Source organism: Eurosta solidaginis, chromosome 5 (assembly GCF_040869045.1).
Source record: "Eurosta solidaginis isolate ZX-2024a chromosome 5, ASM4086904v1, whole genome shotgun sequence".
NCBI lineage: Eukaryota > Metazoa > Arthropoda > Insecta > Diptera > Tephritidae > Eurosta > Eurosta solidaginis.
This window is the reverse complement of record NC_090323.1, coordinates 32,408,054-32,428,482: the sequence shown is the minus strand read 5'-3', so window position 1 is coordinate 32,428,482 and position 20,429 is coordinate 32,408,054. Positions and strand designations below refer to the sequence as shown.

The window sequence follows — 20,429 nt, the reverse complement described above, 5'->3', positions numbered from 1 at the left end:
TGAATTACAATTACCATTTAGCAGCATAAGAGTATGCACTGAAATACTAATATTTTCTTTTACTATTCTTTTCTTTATAGGTATGTACCTCACAAGAAATATAAATGCAAAAAATATGAAAAGTTAACTAGCAATTACAGTAAGTAGTGGATACAATGAGCGTCCTAACCCACCATAGATCGTATAAAAATAATAAGAAGCGACTGATTTCGAAGTAACTAACTAATGAAAGAGTGTTATATTATGCGCGCTAAGAAAGTCTAAATCAGAGTAGAAGAAAAAATAACAACAAATTCGCTTGAATGAGATGGCTTATATTTATTATGAAAGCAATTACCCATAAGAAAACATGTCGTGAATAATGACAGTTAAAGGGAAATACTTAAGAGAAATATTAAAAAGAAAAAAAAATCTGCAAAAATCCCTGCAGTATTAAACAAAGCATAGCTTAGGGCATAGCTGCTTGTACGGGCAGTGATTACAAGCGAATTTTGTGAAAAATCGCTTTGAAGCTTAAAAAATGGGTTGATAGATTTAAGTTGGAAGGAACAGCGACGATTTTTCAATTTTTGTTTATTTTTTTTTTTTTTCATTGTTGTTTAACATTTTTATGATTGCCATAAGCATTCAATATAAATTTTTTTTCTATTATTTTTTAACCATTTTTCCTACCCAATTTTTTATTGTATTTCGCTTATCCTTCTTGAATGCTTGCTTAAGACTTAACCCCTATTAGCCAGTTCGAGACAGTTGCAGGACGAATATCAGCAAATCACAGCAATGGAGTTTGATGCAGTGGCAAGCACAGCACCACTACACAGCTCAAGTTGCTTATTATATTTTCTTTCTTGACTGCCAATGGCAATAGAGTTAGCCATGCTTACTTAAAACAAGAGCCCAAGCAAAGCGTAAAGGAAACGCTAGAGAAAAATATGGAGGAATTATTTCCTTAATAAAAATGCACATTTAGTTGCTGCACTGACTGACTAGACGGCTTATATGCATGTCGTCGTTAGCTTTGACGGCAATGACTTTCTTAAAACTTTTTTCTTGTTTTAAACTTTTTTGACATAATTTTTATTAAATTGTTTTTTTTTTTTCTTTATAATACTTTGCGCTGCTGAAAATTATTGCAGCATCACTCGCAAACCTGATTTTTTTTAGTTAAAGAAAAATGCAAAATAGACCTCCACATCCGCGCGCTTAGCTTTTCAAATATGTTGCACAGTGGGCTATTTTGCAAATAAAAAACAAACGCAAGAACAAAATTTTCACAGTTGAAAATTTTCTGAAGATATAACAAGCAACTACATTTTTAAACAAAGAATTGATAACAATAGATTACAATTGATAAAATTGTATAAAAGCGTAAAATAAAAAAATATCAATCTCTTGAAGCGTTTCTGATAACAATCGATGGCTATTGATGAAATTAAAAAAATCGATAAAAATAAAAAACGTTACATTAGCAACAAAATGACTCAACTTAATTTTAGTACATCTCTCCTTAACAAATTTAATCGGTTCTATTTCAATCTGCATGATGATTACGTCACAATGGGGTCTATGCGAAGTCAAAAAATCTGTAGGCAAAGGAGCACCGCAGGGCGAGCTATTGCCACCAATGCTGTTGACGCTGATCATGAACCATTAGCTTAGGCTATTGGCCAAAGACAGATGTCTACCAACAGTCAACTCTCTGATAGATCGATAGGTCAGGCATTCGCCAACACGGAAAACCCTATGTATTATTATTTACTAGGAAATATAAGGTCCCAAATTTTACTAAGCCATATCTTGGATGGGTAACCTTGCAAAAGAAGTACAGCAAAAAATACCTGGGATTTATACTAGATTGCAAATTGTCGTGAAAGCTTCATGTGGAGGAGAGAGCGAAGAAATCCTCCGTTATGACAACTGCATGCAAGAGGACGCTGGGATGCACATAGTACCTACTTATGTGGTCCTAGTTTGTTAGACAGCCTCACAAGAGGGTACGTATAACAAAAAACTTGAGGTGCATACCCCCTATAGGTTATGAATGATTTGATAACGGGTGCTCGGAAAACTACCATAACAGCAGCATTGCATGCCTTTTTGCACATCCCACCAAGTCTGCAAAAAGCTTAGTATTGCCAACAGCAATATTGCTTAAAGCCTCGAGGCAGCTTGAGTGCAGGGTGTATGGCCATCGCAGTAAAGCGCTATTAAATATATGGCGAACGGAATTCATGTTCACAAGCCGGATCTTGGAGCCACAATAGAACCAGAAGGTTGGTGCAAAAGGTGCAAAAATCGCAAAAAATGGTAAACATGTATATACCGATGCTTCCGAATTAACGGAAGGGGTGGGATTTGCTGCAGTGTCTTTCAGTCGAAACATATAGCCATGAAGAAAGCAGTTTAAATTCTGAAGGAAACGTGCTCAAGGTGAAAATAATAAAAAATCGGATGAGCTAGAAAAGGAGGAAGCAGCACTCATTTAATCGACGGTAGAGATCCGTTTTAGAGAAACCAAAAGGAGACAGGAGATGCATATGATCCATCAAGCAAATATGGCGTAGGCAGAAAAGCGGGGTGCGCAATTTTTAAGACCAAATGCAAATTTTCCGACATTGGACTCATAAACGATAGAAGAATGAAAGCTCAGGATGGCCATATTAACTGGACACGGTCTTCAGGCATCACATGCTTACAAGCTGTGCATTGTCAGTAACAGCAGATGCAGGAAGTGAGAGCAGCAGGAAGAAGCGGTTGATCGCGTTCTTTGTTGGTGGTCTGCGCTCAGAGCTTCCATATTTCAAAGAAGGAATTAAGCTAGGTCCTAGAATACTTCTAATCGGCCTAGAAAATTTGCAAAGGCGGAGTAATTCCATGAAATAGCTAATTGGGCTTTTCCGTTTGGACGTCAAACAATTTCTGGTAATACTAAGGACTTACTGAATGAAAGCTTTTTTAACCGGTCATTTCAACCTAACCTAACACTTTTGAAATCAAACTTGCCCAAATTTCCCTACAGTGCATCCATAGCACAGTCTAGTGGTTAGGAGTGCAAAACAGAGTTCGCCTGCTGCCTTCGAATTTGATTTAACTACCCAATATTCAATTTGTTTTATCTTACCATATTTTACTACATCCACAAGATCGTTCGACCACTTCGCTTGTATGCAAATATTAAAAGCAAATAAGTCATAAAAATACTAATAATAATAGCAGCAGCAGGTTGCGCTTTGTTGTGCCTTCTTCTCCGTTTGTCAAGTATAAGCATCTTAGCGCATTTGCTTTAGACATACGCCTCAGACTTCAATTCTTTTCAACTACATACTATACTTATAGTAGCTGTGGCTATTTTTCGATGTCTTAGGGTTTTTTTGTGAATAGCAAAGAAAATATGTACTTAGTGTGATGAGTGAAAGCTAAGGCACTTGAGCTTTACAGCTGTTTAAGCAGGACGAGTGGCAGGATATTAAAAATGGGTGTTGGTTATGTGTGTAACGTAGTGGCGAATGGGGTCAAGACGTTGGTTGGTAGAATTTTTAGTTGAAATATGCAGTCGAATGATTCAACAAGCGAGTGTATGGCAGAGATATAACAAAAGGTCCTTGACGATGTTCTAAATGCTGGTATTCATAAAAAGATTGAAATATGCAAAAAAGAAGAAGGCAAATAAAATACAGGAAACGCAATGGAAATAAGGAAAAGGTTAATAGCAAATTTTTGAGTGGTGGAATGAGAAAAAATGGGAGGTGGAGTATTGAAAATTTTAGACGTTGGATTGGGGTAAAAAGGATGTTAAAAATCATAAAAAGATCAGAAACGCTTGTTTAGAGTCAAAATTTTCGGCGAGTAGTTTTAATCAAAAGCGGGAGTCAATAAAAGTTGTATTTTATTTTACTTAAAATAATTTTGTTTTTCAAAGCAAATTTTCAAAATTTTATTTCTATTTTTACATATATTAAAGGGTAACAGAAGGTTGTTCGTAAAATTTAAGAATTTGAATATCCCATTTATTTTTTCTTAATTTTCTAATTTAAAAAATATTACAAATTTAAAATAATTTTTTTTTTAATAAAACATAGATTTTTTTTAAGAAAGAGGCTTATCTTCCAGAAATTTTTTTTTTTTTTATTTTTCATCCAGAATTAAGTAAAATGAAAAAAACAGCAAAAGAAAATGTAATAAAAAAACTACAGAAATTTTTGTGCAGAAATATCTGGCTGTCACTTGCCTTTTATACGAGTATATCTGTATTTTTTTTCGATTTATTTAATCTTGTCTTGATATCAATTGGTTCTACTGAATTGGAATTTTAAAAAATATGCCTGACAGGCAACCTTTATTTTTATAAATTTTCAAGATATTTTAAAATTTGTAAAAAAATATTTAGATTTTCTACTCGATTTGCTAAATTTTTTTCTGAAAGACCACAAACAAAATTATTGTAAAATTGATGATGAGATGAAATGGCTGCGACCCTGGTCGCCCAAGTAACTATTTAAAGCCGTTTTAATGCCACGTAACTCGTCTAAAAACCTACGGAATGTTACGGTCAATGTATTACAACCAGCCAGAGTTGTTGATAAAATTAAGAATATTCGGGATTGCTATCACAGATAACCCTATGAGGTCTTCTAGAAACGGGGTTCCAAGGAACCTTAGCCGGGCTCTAGCTAGAGCCGGGCATTTACACATTAAAGTGTTCTACTGTCTCTCTGGCATTTGGATCTTTGCAGCTTCTGCAGTATTCGTTATACGGAATGCTCATTTTTTCCGCATGCGTACCTACTGCCCAATGACCGGTGCAGACTGCTATCAGTTTGCGTGTGTTAGCCCTGGATTTTTTCAGAAGGCATCTGAACTAGTTTGGCCAAATGGGTTTTGATATTGCACAAGTTGTGATGTTATTCCAATTTATTTGTGCTTTCTTCAAGTAGAAGCTTTGGATATTCCCCTTGGCTACTGCTAAGGGTATGCCTATTTCGACACTGGTTATTTCCTCGTTCATCTCCGATGAGCCCCTGCGTACTAGCTCTTCGGCCTTCTCGTTAACCTTTATCCCCCTATGACCCGGGACCCAGATAACGCGTAGTTCTAGATTGGTGGATAAGTGGGATATGAGTCGCTTACAAGCCCACACTAATTTTGAGTTAATGTGTAGCGAGGAAAGCGCTTTTATCGCTGCTTGGCTATCCGACAGGATGCAAACTTTACCAGCTACATTCCAGTCCTCCAGTGAATTGTAGGCTTGCCAAATCGCGAGGATTTCTGCTTGAAACACGCTGCAGTGCGATGGGAGTCTGAATGATGCAGACAAATCTAGGGACTCAGAGAAGACTCCAGCCCATTCCCGATTCCATCTTGGAGCCGTCAGTGTAGATTTGGACGTCGTCGATCCATATGCCCGGGTTTCTCTTCCACTCATTCCAGCTTGGAATTGCGGTATTACAACCGTACTCAAACTTCAGTTTGCGAGGGTAGTAATCGGTCTCGGTACTACATGTACCATACGGAAGTTTATTTAGGATACTACTATGCCCTTGCTGAGTATCCTCCCAACAGCCAGACTCCCTGAGTCTCAGTGCGGTTTGTGACGATGTACAAATTATATGCAAGTCGATCGGAAGCAGGTGCAAAATTTCTTGGCATATTCATCAATAAATTTACAAACATTTGTAAATTTTTTTCATTACTTGAAAAAGATATTTTGAAAATCTAATCATTTCATAACGACATTGCTGATAACAATTGTACAAGTTTCATTGAAAATCTTAAAATATTGAATGTGTTATAAAAAGTTTGTAATATTTTAAAAAAAATTTAAATTTTCAAACAAGTTTATTATTACATTTTTTCGTTTTCCGTTTCCTCAAAGACGGTGAAAATATTTTTTGTAAAATCTTATGGAACATGCATCAAATGAATTTGGAAAAATTTTAAGAATTTTTCAAAGCCCTTAAAATATATTTTGCAAGTTTGTCAGCTAAAATTGTGAAAATTAATAAAGATTCTAAAAATTTAATTGCAAAATTAATAAAAAATAAAAATTCATATGTATTTAATTCGCGAGACTTGCTCATATTGGCACAACGGTTTTTGTTATTTATATTAGAGAAAAATTACAAAGTTTACAAACCGCGATGGTTACTAGGTCATATTTCTGAATTTCACTTCTTCATCAGCTAGCTTCTCGGGAGCTGAGTATCTGAAACCGCCTTACCAACATGCATAACTTCAACACATAATTACATACGAAGTATGTGGTGTGTAGAAGAACAATATATGCAAAAGAAGGCAATTGGAAAAAACTTTACAACAACTATGGCATGACGTGGCTGAATGCGTTTGCAACAATTTCAACTATCGTAGGAGTGCGGGTTCAAATCCCACTCCCGGGAGAAAAGGCTTTGAAGAGATTTAAAAGGTATACTCGAAACAGTTGCCGCTTTTTCCGTCCTGATGTCACGTTGTTTAAATTTTTCCCAAAATATTAAATAAATTATTTGGAAATTTTATAAAAAATTATAAAATTTTAAAAATATTATATTATTATATTGTGACGAATAAAGACCATTTTGCATTACCGAATATTGGAGAAATTTATTAAATAGTTTAGCGATACGAACGTTAGTAGAAGGTTGCAAATAAGCGGAATTGTACTAAATTCGTTACAATATATTAAAAAATATGTGAATTTCGCAAGGTTTGTTCTGAACTTGAACGGTACAAATATTGTTGCAAAGTTTTGTGGAATTTACGTCAAACAGATTCTAAAAATAAACTTATTTATTTATTTATTTAAATAACTCCGTCAGCTTCTTTCAAAGGTTTTGTTTATTGGGTTTTTTTTTTATTTTAGAATTGGTTAAGTTTTCGACTTCAAACCAAAATCCTTAATTTTTTTTTTTTAACTTGTACTTTTTTCTTTTACTTGAGATAATGAGTTTTATGATATTTGGTAACTGAGCTGCATGGTTTCAAACTTAGCATTTTTATAATTAGTAAAATTGATTTTCAGTTTCAAAAGTGCTGTTTATCAAAAATTTCCTTTTTGAGTGCGATACTTTTCCATTTTAAACCTGAGTGTATAGAAATACTGAACATTTTTTTCAATCTCTAAATTTGTATCAATAATTTTATGAAAACTTTAGTGAAAAATATTTTTTTGTTAATTACTGGAAAATCTAAAATTTTTTTTAAAACTTTAAAAATTGTCAAAAATTGTTTTAAAATTTGAAAATTGCTTTTTATCTTAAATTTCCTTTTTAAATGCTTTGCTATACAATGAAAGACCTAAATACTAGAATCTTGAAATTATAAATTGGAAACTATTTTGGAAATTTAAGGAAAACGATTACTTAAAATTTTTTAAAATAGAATTATTGCTTCATTCATTTGGAAAAATACTTTACGATTTTTTTTTCATAGCCCTCAAAATTTATTTTGAAAATTCGATCTGCTTAAATGTTATACATTGTTAAAAATATTTGAGAAGTAGGATTTCCAAATTAAAAATACCAAACTTTTTTTTTTGTTTTATAAATTCTTAAATTTTTAACAAAAAAAGTTCCTGAAATTTTTTTTAAATTTGTAATATTTAAAAATATATAAATATCCTTTTTAAATACAATGCTACACAACCTAAAAACCTAATAGTTGTATTTTAAAATTTAAAGTTGTAAACTGTTTAAAAATTTTATAAAAGAAAATACCATTTAATATTTTTTAAAAGTGAATGTTTGTTTCATTTATTCTAACTAAAGTTTTATAAATTTTCGAAAAAAATAAACTATGAAATTATAGAAATTTTCTTACTTTTCATTAAAATCAATTAAAAAATATTTTTTCTTTTTTAAAATTTTCTTAAATTTTTCTTAAGTTTGTTTTGAAACAATATTGTTCCTAACTGCAAATTAACGAACTCTAAATAGTTGCTCCTCACATTAATTTGGCTAATTTAAAATAAACATTTATTGTTTTTCAAAATTTTCTTATAATTTTTAAAGATTTGGTTAGAAAAACAGTCATTTTAAATTTCTAAAATATTTTTAATGTTTTTGAATACAAATTTTTTAATTTAAATATTACTTCAGTTGTTTCTACGATTATAAAAAATTATCAATCCAACGAACTTTTGTTTTTTGCCCTTACATATATAACTTTGGCCACAGCTGCTTGGGTTACTCAAAATTAAATTTAAAGAGTCACGCATCTACAAGTTTTGTTATTCACACCAAATGCCGAGATTTTGAGTACTACAGCAACAAAAGATAGTGACTAAGAAAAAACGAAGCTGAAAAGTATAAAATTTTTTAGAGAAAAAAAAATATATTAAAAAAAATTTAGCATATTTCGTTTACACTTAACTACTCAACTTCCGCTGTTGTGCTGCCATTCCCCCTTATCATTCACTCCTACCCAATACTCAACAATAAACAACTACAGGAAATTTGAATGGACGTACGGTAAGTGAATGAAATTTGTTTTGCAAAATATTTTTCAAAAATTGATCTCACAACGGAAATTGATAGAAGGCATAGATAGCTAAATGTTGTGTAAAGTGCGTGAGTGTAAATAGTAAAGCAACACAAAATATTAAGCGAAATGCATGAATGTGAAGAAAAAGGTAGCAAAATCAACAAATTGTGCAAAAGCAAAAATGCAAATAAAAAGAAATTGATTTGTGCGCCCACTTCAACAGGATAAGTACTTTTCGTACTGGGCATGCATGTATATGTGTGGGTGAACACATTTGTGTGTTTAAAAGTAGTATTGTAAGTAAAAGCTCAGCTACAAACAAACAGTTCTTAGAAATGCTAAGGGACTTGGTTGGTTCTATGTAAAATGCTCTAGTAAATGCATAAATGGACGTTGCATAAAGTAAAGAATTTTTATCATGATTTGCATTATTTTGGCAAATATTTTATTCTCTACTCTTTCCATTTTTCGTACATACTCAAACCATAAGACTGCATTTTTAACGTATTTTTTTTTATACTCAGTTGAGCAGAGCTTCCAGATTATATTAAGTTTGATTGGATAACGGTTGGTTGTACAGGTGTAAAGGAATCGAGATAGATATAGACTTCCATATATAAAAATCGTCAGGATCGAAACAAAATTTGATTGAGCCATGTCCGTCCGTCCGCCCGTTAACACAATAACTTGAGTAAATTTTGAGGTATCCTGCTGAAATTTGGTATGTAGATTCCTAAGCGCTCATCTCAGATCGCTATTTAAAATGAACGATATCGGACCATAACCACGCCCACTTTTTCGATATCGAAAATTTCGAAAAACCGAAAAAGTGCGATAATTCATTACCAAAGACAGATAAATCGATGAAACTTGGTACGTGAGTTGAACCTTTGACGCAGAATAGAAAGCCGGTAAAATTTTGGACAATGGGCGTGGCACCGCCCACTTTTAAAAGAAGGTAATTTAAAATTTTGCAAGTTGTAATTTGGCAGTCGTTGAAGATATCATGCTGAAATTTAGCAGGAACGTTACTCCTATTACTATATGTACGCTTAATAAAAATTAGCAAAATCGGAGAAGAACCACGCCCACTTTTAAAAAAAATTTTTTAAAGTAAAATTTTAACAAAAAATTTAATATCTATATAAGTAGATTATGTCAACATTCAACGCCGCAACAAAATACAAAACTAAAGGAAAATTTCAAAATGGGCGTGGCTCCGACCTTTTTCATTTAATTTGCCTAGGATAGTTTTAATGACATAAGTCGAAGAAAAATTTACCAATCCTTTTGAAATTTGGTAGGCGCATAGATTTTATGACGTTAACTGTTTTTTGTGAAAATCGGTTGAAGGCACGCCCAGTTTTTATACACAGTCGTCCGTCTGTCCTTCCGCATGGCCGTTAACACGAAAACTTGAGCAAAAATCAACATATCTTTACTGAACTTAATTCACATACTTATCTGAACTCACTTTATCTTGGTATAAAAAATGAACGAAATCCGACTATGACCACGCCCACTTTCTCGATATCGAAAATTACGAAAAATGAAAACAAAAATGCCATAATTATATACCAAATACGAAAAAAGGGATGAAACATGTTGATTGGATTGGTTTATTGATGCGAAATATAACTTTAGAAAAAACTTTGTAAAATGGTTGTGACACCTACCATATTAAGTAGAAGATAATGAAAAAGTTCTGCAGGGCGAAATAAAAACCCTTGAAAACTTTCCAGGTATTACATATATAAATAAATTAGCGGTATCCAACATATGATGTTCTGGGTCACCCTGGTCCACATTTTGGTCGATATCTGGAAAACGCCTTCACATATACAACTACCACCACTCCCTTTTAAAACCCTCATTAATACCTTTAATTTGATACCCATATCGTACAAACACATTTTAGAGTCACCCCTGGTCCACCTTTATGGCGATACCTCGAAACGGCATCCACCTATGGAACTAAGGATAACTGCCTTTTAAAATACTCATTAACACCTTTCATTTGATACCCATATCGTGCAAACAAATTCTAGAGTCAACCCTGATCCACCTTTATGGCGATATCCCTAAATGGCGTCCACCTATAGAACTATGGCCCACTCCCTCATAAAATACTCTTTAGTGCCTTTCATTTGATAGACATGTCATACAAACACATTCCAGGGTTTCCCTCGATTCATTTTTCTACATGGTTATTTTCCCTTTTGTTGTCACCATAGCTCTCAACTGAGTATGTAATGTTCGGTTACACCCGAACTTAACCTTCCTTACTTTTTTAATATTTCTTATGCAGTACCTAATTTTTACTCCAACTTATTTGAGTTTTCCATAGCTATTTTCTTTTGTTACATACATATTTTTTGTTTCTGTTCTCACAATAGTCGCTGTATGACTGACTGCATGAGTGTTGAAATCTGAAAAATTGGGTTCTAAAATATGTAAATACAGCATAAAAGCACTCAAAGCTCATTTAAGCGTTAAGTGTTTATTTTTAGAAGGATTTTCATAGTAAACTATCACAGAAGGCAGTTGTTGGCAAAAGTGGTATCTTTAAGGATATTTTCAAGAGGCATTTACTCATACTAGCGAGTATTTAATTTGAAATAAAATTTAAATTTTCAAGCTGTTTTCATAGCATTGCGTTTTTTAAGAGATTTGTAAAATTTGATAATAGGAGTATTCGAATGCCTTTGGTATAGCCCGGATTGTCATTCATGTCAGCCAAGTTTGGTTTATAAACAATCAGTATTTTCCAAACAGTTGGCTTTTTTCAGCCAGCTCAATAGGTATTAGGATTAAGATACGCGATAGGGAACTATTTGAGACATCCACTTTAAGTTTTGTAGGACATCCACACTTATAACTTTTAACATTTTCTAGGAAACTGGAACTACTACAAAAAAATACACCTCATCCATAATCGACACTGAAACAGAAGTCGTATCTGTAGCCGTATCCTAAAGGATAAGACTTCTGCCGATATCTAAACGGCTACTGCAATACACAAACCTTAACCGACGGGAATAACGAGCCTTATCTGTAACCGAAAACAACACTGATATATACGACATTGAAATAAGAACGACGTAGTCATAACCGGAACCCAAACTGACGCTTAAAAACCGAAACCAATATATCCGACACTGAAATAGAAACTTTAAGGGAACCCTAGCCAAGGGAATCGAAACCAACACTGAAATGAAAGGTTTCTACTTTTACTGTAACGCAAACCGACGCTTAAATACTGAAACCGTAATCTAAGATAAAAACTAAACGGAAGACAAATCCAAGCTCGAAACCAGAATCAAGCAAAACTGAAAATTAAGCTGAAACCAAATCCAAACTCGAAACTGTTACTGAAGCCAAATTAGAATGGTAGGTAGCTGAACTTTGAACTGGAATCAAATCCAAACCCGAAACAAGAAGCCAAACCGGAGCAAAAATTAAAGGGTAACCTTATCTTGAACTGCCTATCTCGAAACTAAGCTGAAAACCGAGTGTTTGGCCGAAATCGAAACTAAAACCAAACCGGAAACTAGAACTGTGTGAAAGTAGAAACAACACCTCAAACCGTAACCTAATCCGACACTGTAGCCGTAAAATAACCAAAACTGTTACCTAGCTGACTCCACAACTGAAACGAAAGCAGAATACGTGGAAGAAATCGAAACCAATATCAAAATCGCACGCCGTTCTAACACTTCCCAAGGCAGCTGGTTCTATTTACCGGAGTGTATCGGGATTTTTCCCAATCAACGGCTGTCATTTCAGTGTAAACCCATTTAATGTGTTGCGTCCCTCCCACAAATTGTCATCCTCCTAGCAGATACTTGCAGCGAGACTGCGCCATACTATCCTGCTCCGGGAAGTTATCGAACCCAATTCGGAACCTGCATCTGACCCTGGTCCAGAGAAATGGTTTTGCTGCGTATGCCGGAAAATAATCTGTTTAAGACGGTCACACTCTTGTCAGTGTGTCACGTGCAAGGGATGGTTGCATCGGACAGGTTATTTTGGGATAGACCGCAAAACCCGACATCCTCGTAACTTTTATAAATATTTTGTGGTTCCTTGCTGTTCACGACCAAGGGCATCCGGTAGTCTGCGCCATGCTTACCGAGGGACGTACAGTCCCCGGGCCACGACAGCAATTATGTCCTGGTCTCCCTCAACTCAGGCGTCACCACTTACCCCTAGAGTGACGACGCACTATGGCGCCTCTGCCCGAAAAGCCTGGAAAAATCAAAAGCGTTCGATAAACCTATTACATGTATTTAATAGAGAATTATCCAGGGATTACGAATATATAGCATTTAATAAACAGAAAGTGATATTTTAGAAGGTAGAGCCGCTCAAAATTGATTACATTTTAACACTTAGAAAAATTTGTGGTTTTTGTTCTTTTTTGTTATATTAAAAATTGATTTGTCTCTAAATAAAACGGCCTGCAACTTCTTTCTTATATTATGACGAAAGGATATTTAATTCTAGGTTGAAGCAAAACATAAAATTTGTTTTTTTTTATAAAAGTTGTCAGATCTACCTGTTTTTCGAAAATCCTATTTTTAGAACCTTTTTCGAACTTTGATGGAAAATAAAAAAGGATTTTGTCCTTTCTCCGTCTCCGTGAAATTTACAGTACATATTTGCTAAATATTCAGTTACCTGAAATCATAAGGTCTACCTGCGCTCAGCTGCGATTTCACTTTTTACATCAAATAAAGTGAAGCAACCTTGGGTAAAAAAACGCGCCTGAGCAGGTATAGGCAAGGAGGCGAATTTAGTACGTTCACTTTTGTTGTTGGAATTTGCTAATAAAACCAAATTTTTCGGTTTCAAGCTGCATAATATACATAACTGGAACTCATTCCATAACTTTAATACATAAAGCAATGTTTAATACAACGCCCAAAATTAGTCGTTTTTGGAGTCTATAGAATAAAGTATTCGGTTATTTAAATAAACATAAATATAGCTCACATATTTTTTTAAAAGATATAATCGATGGCAAATTTTAATATGTCTCTAGAGAACTTCAAACTATTTGAAGCGTTCGAAGCTTCAAAGACAATAGCGGAGTTCGTTGAGGCTATTATAACAGAATTACCAAATGAAGCATGCAACAAAGAAGACGAAGACTTGAAAGAAAAAATTGGCTTCCTCTACATTCCAATACAAAGGAAATGGCAAGCAGTCGGTCGTTCTACTTCAAGGTTTATAAGTAACAGCATTCCCACACCCCCAAATGCGCTACCTAGGAGATACACTTCTGAAGAGTCTTTGGCGCTGTTTATAGATCTCGGGTTATCGAAGGATAAATATAATATATTGCGTGAGTCATTATTGCAACATAATGCCGATATTTTCCCTGGATACAAACAAATCACTTAAGCCAAGAAAGAAGCAGTTCCTCCAAGAGCCAAAATAACCAAAGCATCAGCTGAAGTTGAGCTCAAAAACTTAATGGATCATACGTCTATGCGACTCTTGAAAAGTTTTTCTGAAGAAAAGTTGAAATCACTGCCAAAAAGCCTAACATTGATAAACAAATGGGGCTGTGATGAATCATCAGGACAAAACGCATATAAATAAGAATAAATGTAGACGATGGAACAATTACAGATGGTAATATATTTATGGCTTCCATTATTCCCCTCCGTTTAAAAGATGAAGCTTCAGAATATTGGAAAAATCCACGGCCGTCATCAGATAAATTATGCCGGCCGATATTGTTTAAATAATTATAAATAAATTACAAAAGGTATAGAAGTACTAACGCTTGCAAAATCTCACGAGTTAGACAAGACGAGGACCTTTTGAACATGTTGGCCATCTCTTCTGATCCAGTCATATCATCCATGAGGCATGTAAGATCACAAAAAGATCTTACAGACACTTATAGCTCAGAAATGGTTTCCTTGTTTTATATATTTTCATGTGACGAAGACTACGTTAAGATTAAATAAATGATCGAAATTTTTTCTATCACAGCAAACAAATTATTTATTACTTAGTTTTGTTATTTTATTGAAAAAAAAAATCAATAAATACAAGTTTATTATTTATTATAAATAATACAGTTATTTCATTTAGCAATTATAATCATATTTTATAGCTTAGGCTTTGGCTATCAGAAGAGTAATAAATTTTTGCAGAAATCAACAAAATTGGTAAAGCGGTTATTACGATAAAATTGTTTGTCATAAGTGGGCAGTGCTCAACAATTTATTAGTTGTACATCTTTGGCTCAAATACAATAATATTGAACAACTTTTAATAATTTTTCTTAGTTAAGTATTAATAAAATATTTGGTTTTTAAATTTTTCAAAAATAAATAAGTAAATTTATACAATGAATTTTCAAGCAATGTTTATATAACTTATCCCCTAGCGTACACATTTCACTTTTATAAGAGCATAACATCTTAATGCGTCCATCAAGTTTGGTGGAGATTGATAACCTTGCTACTAAAACAAAACTTTTAATCATAAATGGGTAGAGCCACACTCCTTCATACAAATCATAAGTTTATCTGATTTCATGTTCAAATACATCCTCATAAAAAAAAATTCAAAGTTTGTCCTTCGGTTTTTAACAAATTTAAATTTATTTTTTTGTATTTGTCTACAATTTTTCAATTTTGCCGAATTATTGTGAAGCACCCTGCTACTCTGGCACCCTGTATTTTAAACTGTCCTAAGTTTAAATAATTAGCTTTCAGGTGGAGTATAAGTCTTTAAAATATCTTCATTAGTTCAAAAGTTATGATTTTTTGCAAAATAAAAATCGAAAAGGCGCCATAGTGCGGCGTGTACACTCGCATGTAGGCCTGATCTGGAGTCTGAGGGGGGTTTCCATAAATGCAACCACAAGCCAAACTACCTTCACTTCGGCTTTGGCCCTGACAAGATGAATAATATTTTGCACACTATCAACTAAAGAAACTTACGTACTTTTCCATACACCACTACGATCCCTTACCATTTTGCAGCGCATCTATGTATGTAGCCAACACATAGCTCTTCACCCACCCTGTCATGGATCTGTTGTTGTTGTTAGAGCCCCAAAATTTCCACACCATCCTTCGAGAAATAACCAAAGATTACGTTTTACATAGTCATATTAGATAAATCTTTATTACAATTCAGATCATAATAACTCTCTAAATGTTAAGTTGAAATAAGAGAAAAAAACTTAACCTTACAATGTTAACAAATCCTTATGAAAGTAGATAATTACTAACAATATTTTTTATGGCCTAAATTTACTACAGATCCAGGCCTAACTCAAAAGCTGATCTTACTTGCGGTCATTGACTTACATATATTTTAAACAAAATTCTTTTTGTATACATAATTACAAGTGATTATGAGAGTTTACAAAAAAAATTTGATTGAGAGTTTAGACAGTTAAAAACAAGTAAGGAAGGCTAAGTTTGGGTGTAACCGAACATTATATACTCAGCGTGAGCTTCAATTGTACATTTCATTACAGATAAATTACTTTTCTACATAACACGTGGCAATGCCCGTTAAAAAAAATGTCTCCAATTTCCTCTTACAATAAAACTTGATAAGTGAAATATCATTGATTCAAGACTATTTTTTGCTAAGTTATAGCTTATTATTCTAGTCTACGACCCTTTAAAAATCTTTTATATAAAAGTGGGCGCGGTCCTTAACCGATTTCTGTAATTTTTCTTCAAAGCATTCCCTATAGTAAGGGCAACCTCTCTGCCGAATTGTTACGATAGGTTTAACGGTTTTTGGTTTATGATTAATATTATTTGTAAAATTGATTTTATCACAAGGGGCGGTGCCACGCCCATTTAAATAAAATTTTACAAAATTTTATCTACAGTCTCAATATCAGTCCACATGCCAAATTTCAACATTCTAGGTATATTTTTTACTAAATTATCATTTTTTTTGTGTTTTCCAAAATTTTGTATATATAAAAAGTGGGCGTGGTTATCATCCGATTTCGCTCATTTTCAATACCAATCTATTCTGGGTCCAGATAAGCTAGTGCACCAAATTTGGTGAAGATATCTCAATATTTACTCAAGTTATCGTGCTAACGGACGGACGGACGGACATGGCTCAATCAAATTTCTTTTCGATACTGATAATTTTGATATATGGAAGTCTATATCTATCTCGATTCCTTTATACCATCAAAGTTAATTTACTCTTTGCGCAAAGCACGCTGAGTATAAAAAGCAATTCAAACGACTCAGTTGTCTATACTCGTATATACATATTGTAACGAATTTACTGCAAATCCTCTTATTTGCAACCTTCTGCTAAGTTCGAATCACTAAACTGTAGAATGAATAACACCACTATTTAGTAATGCAAAATGGTCTTTATTAAAGTACTTCACAATAAATAACTCTACTATTGCTCGACAGATAGCGCGCTTAATCAAAACTGATTGTAGCGCCTCTACTCTTGATGTATTTTACACTCTTTGATTTTCTCGTTACATCTTCTAGACGTTTCTGTTCTAGAATCTACTAGTTGGTTATCTGCTATAATTATAACTACAGATGTACGTGTATAGCTCTCATATGCGCGTGTATTTGTGAGCGACACTTCCACAATTATAATTGCATATCTCAGATAAGATATCTGCATGTGTTTATGCGTTGCTTCTCCCCTGCATGTACTTACATATGTGTAGACATAATTATTGAATTATTGATGTGCGTACAGTCACTGCTTAACATCGACTTAGAGATGGCAGTATCCCTTAGTGTTGCTAATATATGTAACACTGCCCTCCACCTAAGTCTGGCTCTACGCTACCGACTGTCCTACACCCCAAAATCTTGAGTGTGACGTTTGATCAGGATCTACATTTCGGTGAGCACGCAGCCGCAATTGTTCAGAGAATTCAGAGCTGTAACAAAATCCACAAATCCCTTGCTGGCAGTACCTGGGGAAAAGATAAAGAAACGCTCATGACTACATACAAAGCAATAAGCCAGCCGATTACGTGCTACGCGTCACCCATATGGTCGCCAAGCCTAAAAATTACCCACTGGAAGAAGCTATAGGCCTGCCAAAATACTGCTCTCAGAATTGCCACTTTGAATTGCTGTCTTCTTATGTCCCCAGAACACCATCTGCATAATGAGACGAGAATACTCCCCATCAGGGAGAGAAACGAGATGCTGACCAAACAGTTCCTCTTAAATACCCAAAAACCTGGGCATCCCAACAGACATCTGATTGATGAGCCAGCACCGCCTAGGGGCTTAAGGAGTCACCTCCGTAAGCAGTTTGAGGAAATACGGCACCTGAGAACCCAGCCGTATGAAGCGAAAAAACACAAGCAGATCCTTGGTGAAATCCACTAACAGGCGTCGCACCTTTATGCCGGGAATTGCCCGGTGAATCCAGTACTCAAAGAAAAGTATCCAAAACTCGCCGAAGAGGAACGCGTACTCCCCAGGGAAACGCGCGTCACTCTGGCTCAACTTCGTTCTGGATACTGTAACAGGTTAAACTCTTACCTATCCAGAATCAACCCCGTACAACCCCGCGGTGTACATTTTAAGTTACTTGATTAGAATTTTCACTCACCTACCTAATCATATTTATGTGACAAAACTTTTACATATAATTTAGCAAGATTATTATGAACGAGAATAGATATACTATTCAATTACATACTACTCTTCTACTTCGGTGTACCATTTACACCTATTCACGCTAGTGTAGTACCAGCAACTACTGTAGTCCAGAGACGTCGACTTATTGCATTATGTGAAGGGGTATTCTAAAAGGGTAGCTTCTTTGCCCTTTACGCTTTTCTTTTCTTAATACAATTTAGTTTGGAATTTTTATATAGACTTTCCCCTTCTTTCTTTTTTGTTTTAATGGTATATACACTGTATACAATGTATTTAACTAGTGCAATTTAATTACTTAAAAACCTTAAAATTCACGAAAACAAGTGATAATTATTTAAGGAGTCTCGATATCAAAATAAGCAATCTTTTGTTTTCCTAATTAAGTCTATTCATAGTATGAGTTTCGACTTATAATAATGTATTCAAATTTCGGTATTATGCTAATTGAAACAAACTGCGTATCATATTTTTTCTTTACTAAGCTTTCAGGCGTCACGAATAGTCACCCAATGTAATTAAAAGTCAGCCATGCGCCTATGTAACCTCCCAACCTGGATGCCGATGTTTTGCGTTTTGTGCGTTTGTAGTTTTTTTTCTGGATCGGATCTGTTCTTATAATTGATGAAGAATACTTAAATAGCTATTCGTTAGCTTTAAGCTATAATAGCCGCAAACCACGCATTTTAAAGATTTTCCATGGAGATGACTTCCCAAATCTTCGCGGAGTCACTGAAGACACACTCACAGGGAATAAGCGCAACTCGTTTCTTGAAATGTTTAATTTTAAAGTCGGCGGTTCAGATGTAGACCAAAATCTTTGTCGGCTTTTGCGCGTGTCCGTTTTTGGAACTATTTTCGAAGTGCTTTTATAAATTTCACGAAAATACTTCACTCGCGTTATATTATCGTAAGTCGTATGTATTAAACTTTTACTAAAATAGCAAATGGTTTGCCATAACTTCTGATTTATTCGGATTGGAAAAAAACGCGTGTCGTCTCCTCAGCAGCTGAACAGAAAAAAGGGCCGAGCCAAAACGTTTTTCCACGGAAATGCCTATCTCACGGCTCTCCGTACGTTTGACAGTTGTTATATCATTGTGAACGCTCCTCGTTTAATATCGTACGTTTGACGCTAAGGTGACCACCAGTCAAAAAAATGTTAAACTTTACAAACTATTTAATCTGATGAAAGTCGCGCTCACATATGGGATAAGCTGTTATCAAGTCGACATTGGTATGCAAATTTGTACTAACGACTATGTAGGTATGTATGTCGTCATAGGGAGCACGTTTATTGCTTGCTACGTACGTACATAACTAATGTCGATCTGACTGTGCTTATCAAAAAAATTAAGAAGGTCGGACAATAAGAAAATATTAAAAACAAGTAAGGAAGGCTAAGTTCGGGTGTAACCGAACATTACATACTCAGTTGAGAGCTATGGAGACAAAATAAGGAAAATCACCATGTAGGAAAATGAACCTAGGGTAACCCTGGAATGTGGTTATATGACATGTGTATCAAATGGAAGGTATTAAAGAGTATTTTAAGAGAGAGTAGGCCATAGTTCTATGGATGGACGCCATTTAGGGATATCGCCATAAAGGTGGACCAGGGCTGACTCTAGAATTTGTTTGTACGATATGGGTATCAAATGAAAGGTGTTACTGAGTGTTAAGAGGGAGTGGGCCTTAGGTCTATCGGTGGACGCCTTTTCGAGATATCGCCATTAAGGTGGACCAGGGGTGACTCTAGAATGTGTTTGTACGATATGGGTATCAAATGAAAGCTGTTAATGAGTATTTTGAAAAGGAGTGATCCTTAGTTCCATAGGTGGACGCCGTTTCGAGATATCGCCATAAAGGTGGACCAGGGGTGTCTCTAGAATGTGTTTCTACGATATGGGAATCAAATGAAAGGTGTTACTGAGCATTTTAAGAGGAAGTGGGCATTAGGTCTATAGGTGGACGCCTTTTCGAGATATTGCCATTAGGGTGGGCCAGGGGTGACTCTAGAATGTTTGTACGATATGGGTATCAAACGAAAGGTGTTATTGAGCATTTTAAGAGGGAGTGGGCATTAGGTCTATAAGTGGACGCCTTTTCGAGATATCGTCATTAGGGTGGGCCAGGGGTGACTCTAGAATGTGTTTGTACGATATGGGTATCAAACGAAAGGTGTTACTGAGCATTTTAAGAGGGAGTGGGCATTAGGTCTATAGGTGGACGTCTTTTCGAGATATCGCCATTAGTGTGGGCCAGGGGTGACTCTATAATGTTTGTACGATATGGGTATCA

The 20,429-nt window shown here is 34.7% G+C and overlaps 2 protein-coding genes across 7 annotated transcripts in view; both read left to right on the top strand.

Annotated features, from left to right (window-relative positions):
* The window catches only part of LOC137251744 (CUGBP Elav-like family member 4), a 922,306-nt gene extending 917,183 nt beyond the window's left edge, over positions 1–5,123 (top strand). Inside the window, exon 6 of the mRNA XM_067786552.1 lies at positions 81–5,123. Coding sequence (XP_067642653.1) covers positions 81–104 — 24 coding nt within the window. The 3' untranslated portion in view covers positions 105–5,123. The remainder of the gene's footprint in view (positions 1–80) is intronic.
* The window catches only part of bru3 (bruno 3), a 431,221-nt gene that overhangs the window by 49,134 nt on the left and 361,658 nt on the right, over positions 1–20,429 (top strand). The gene's annotated exons all lie outside the window — the stretch shown is intronic.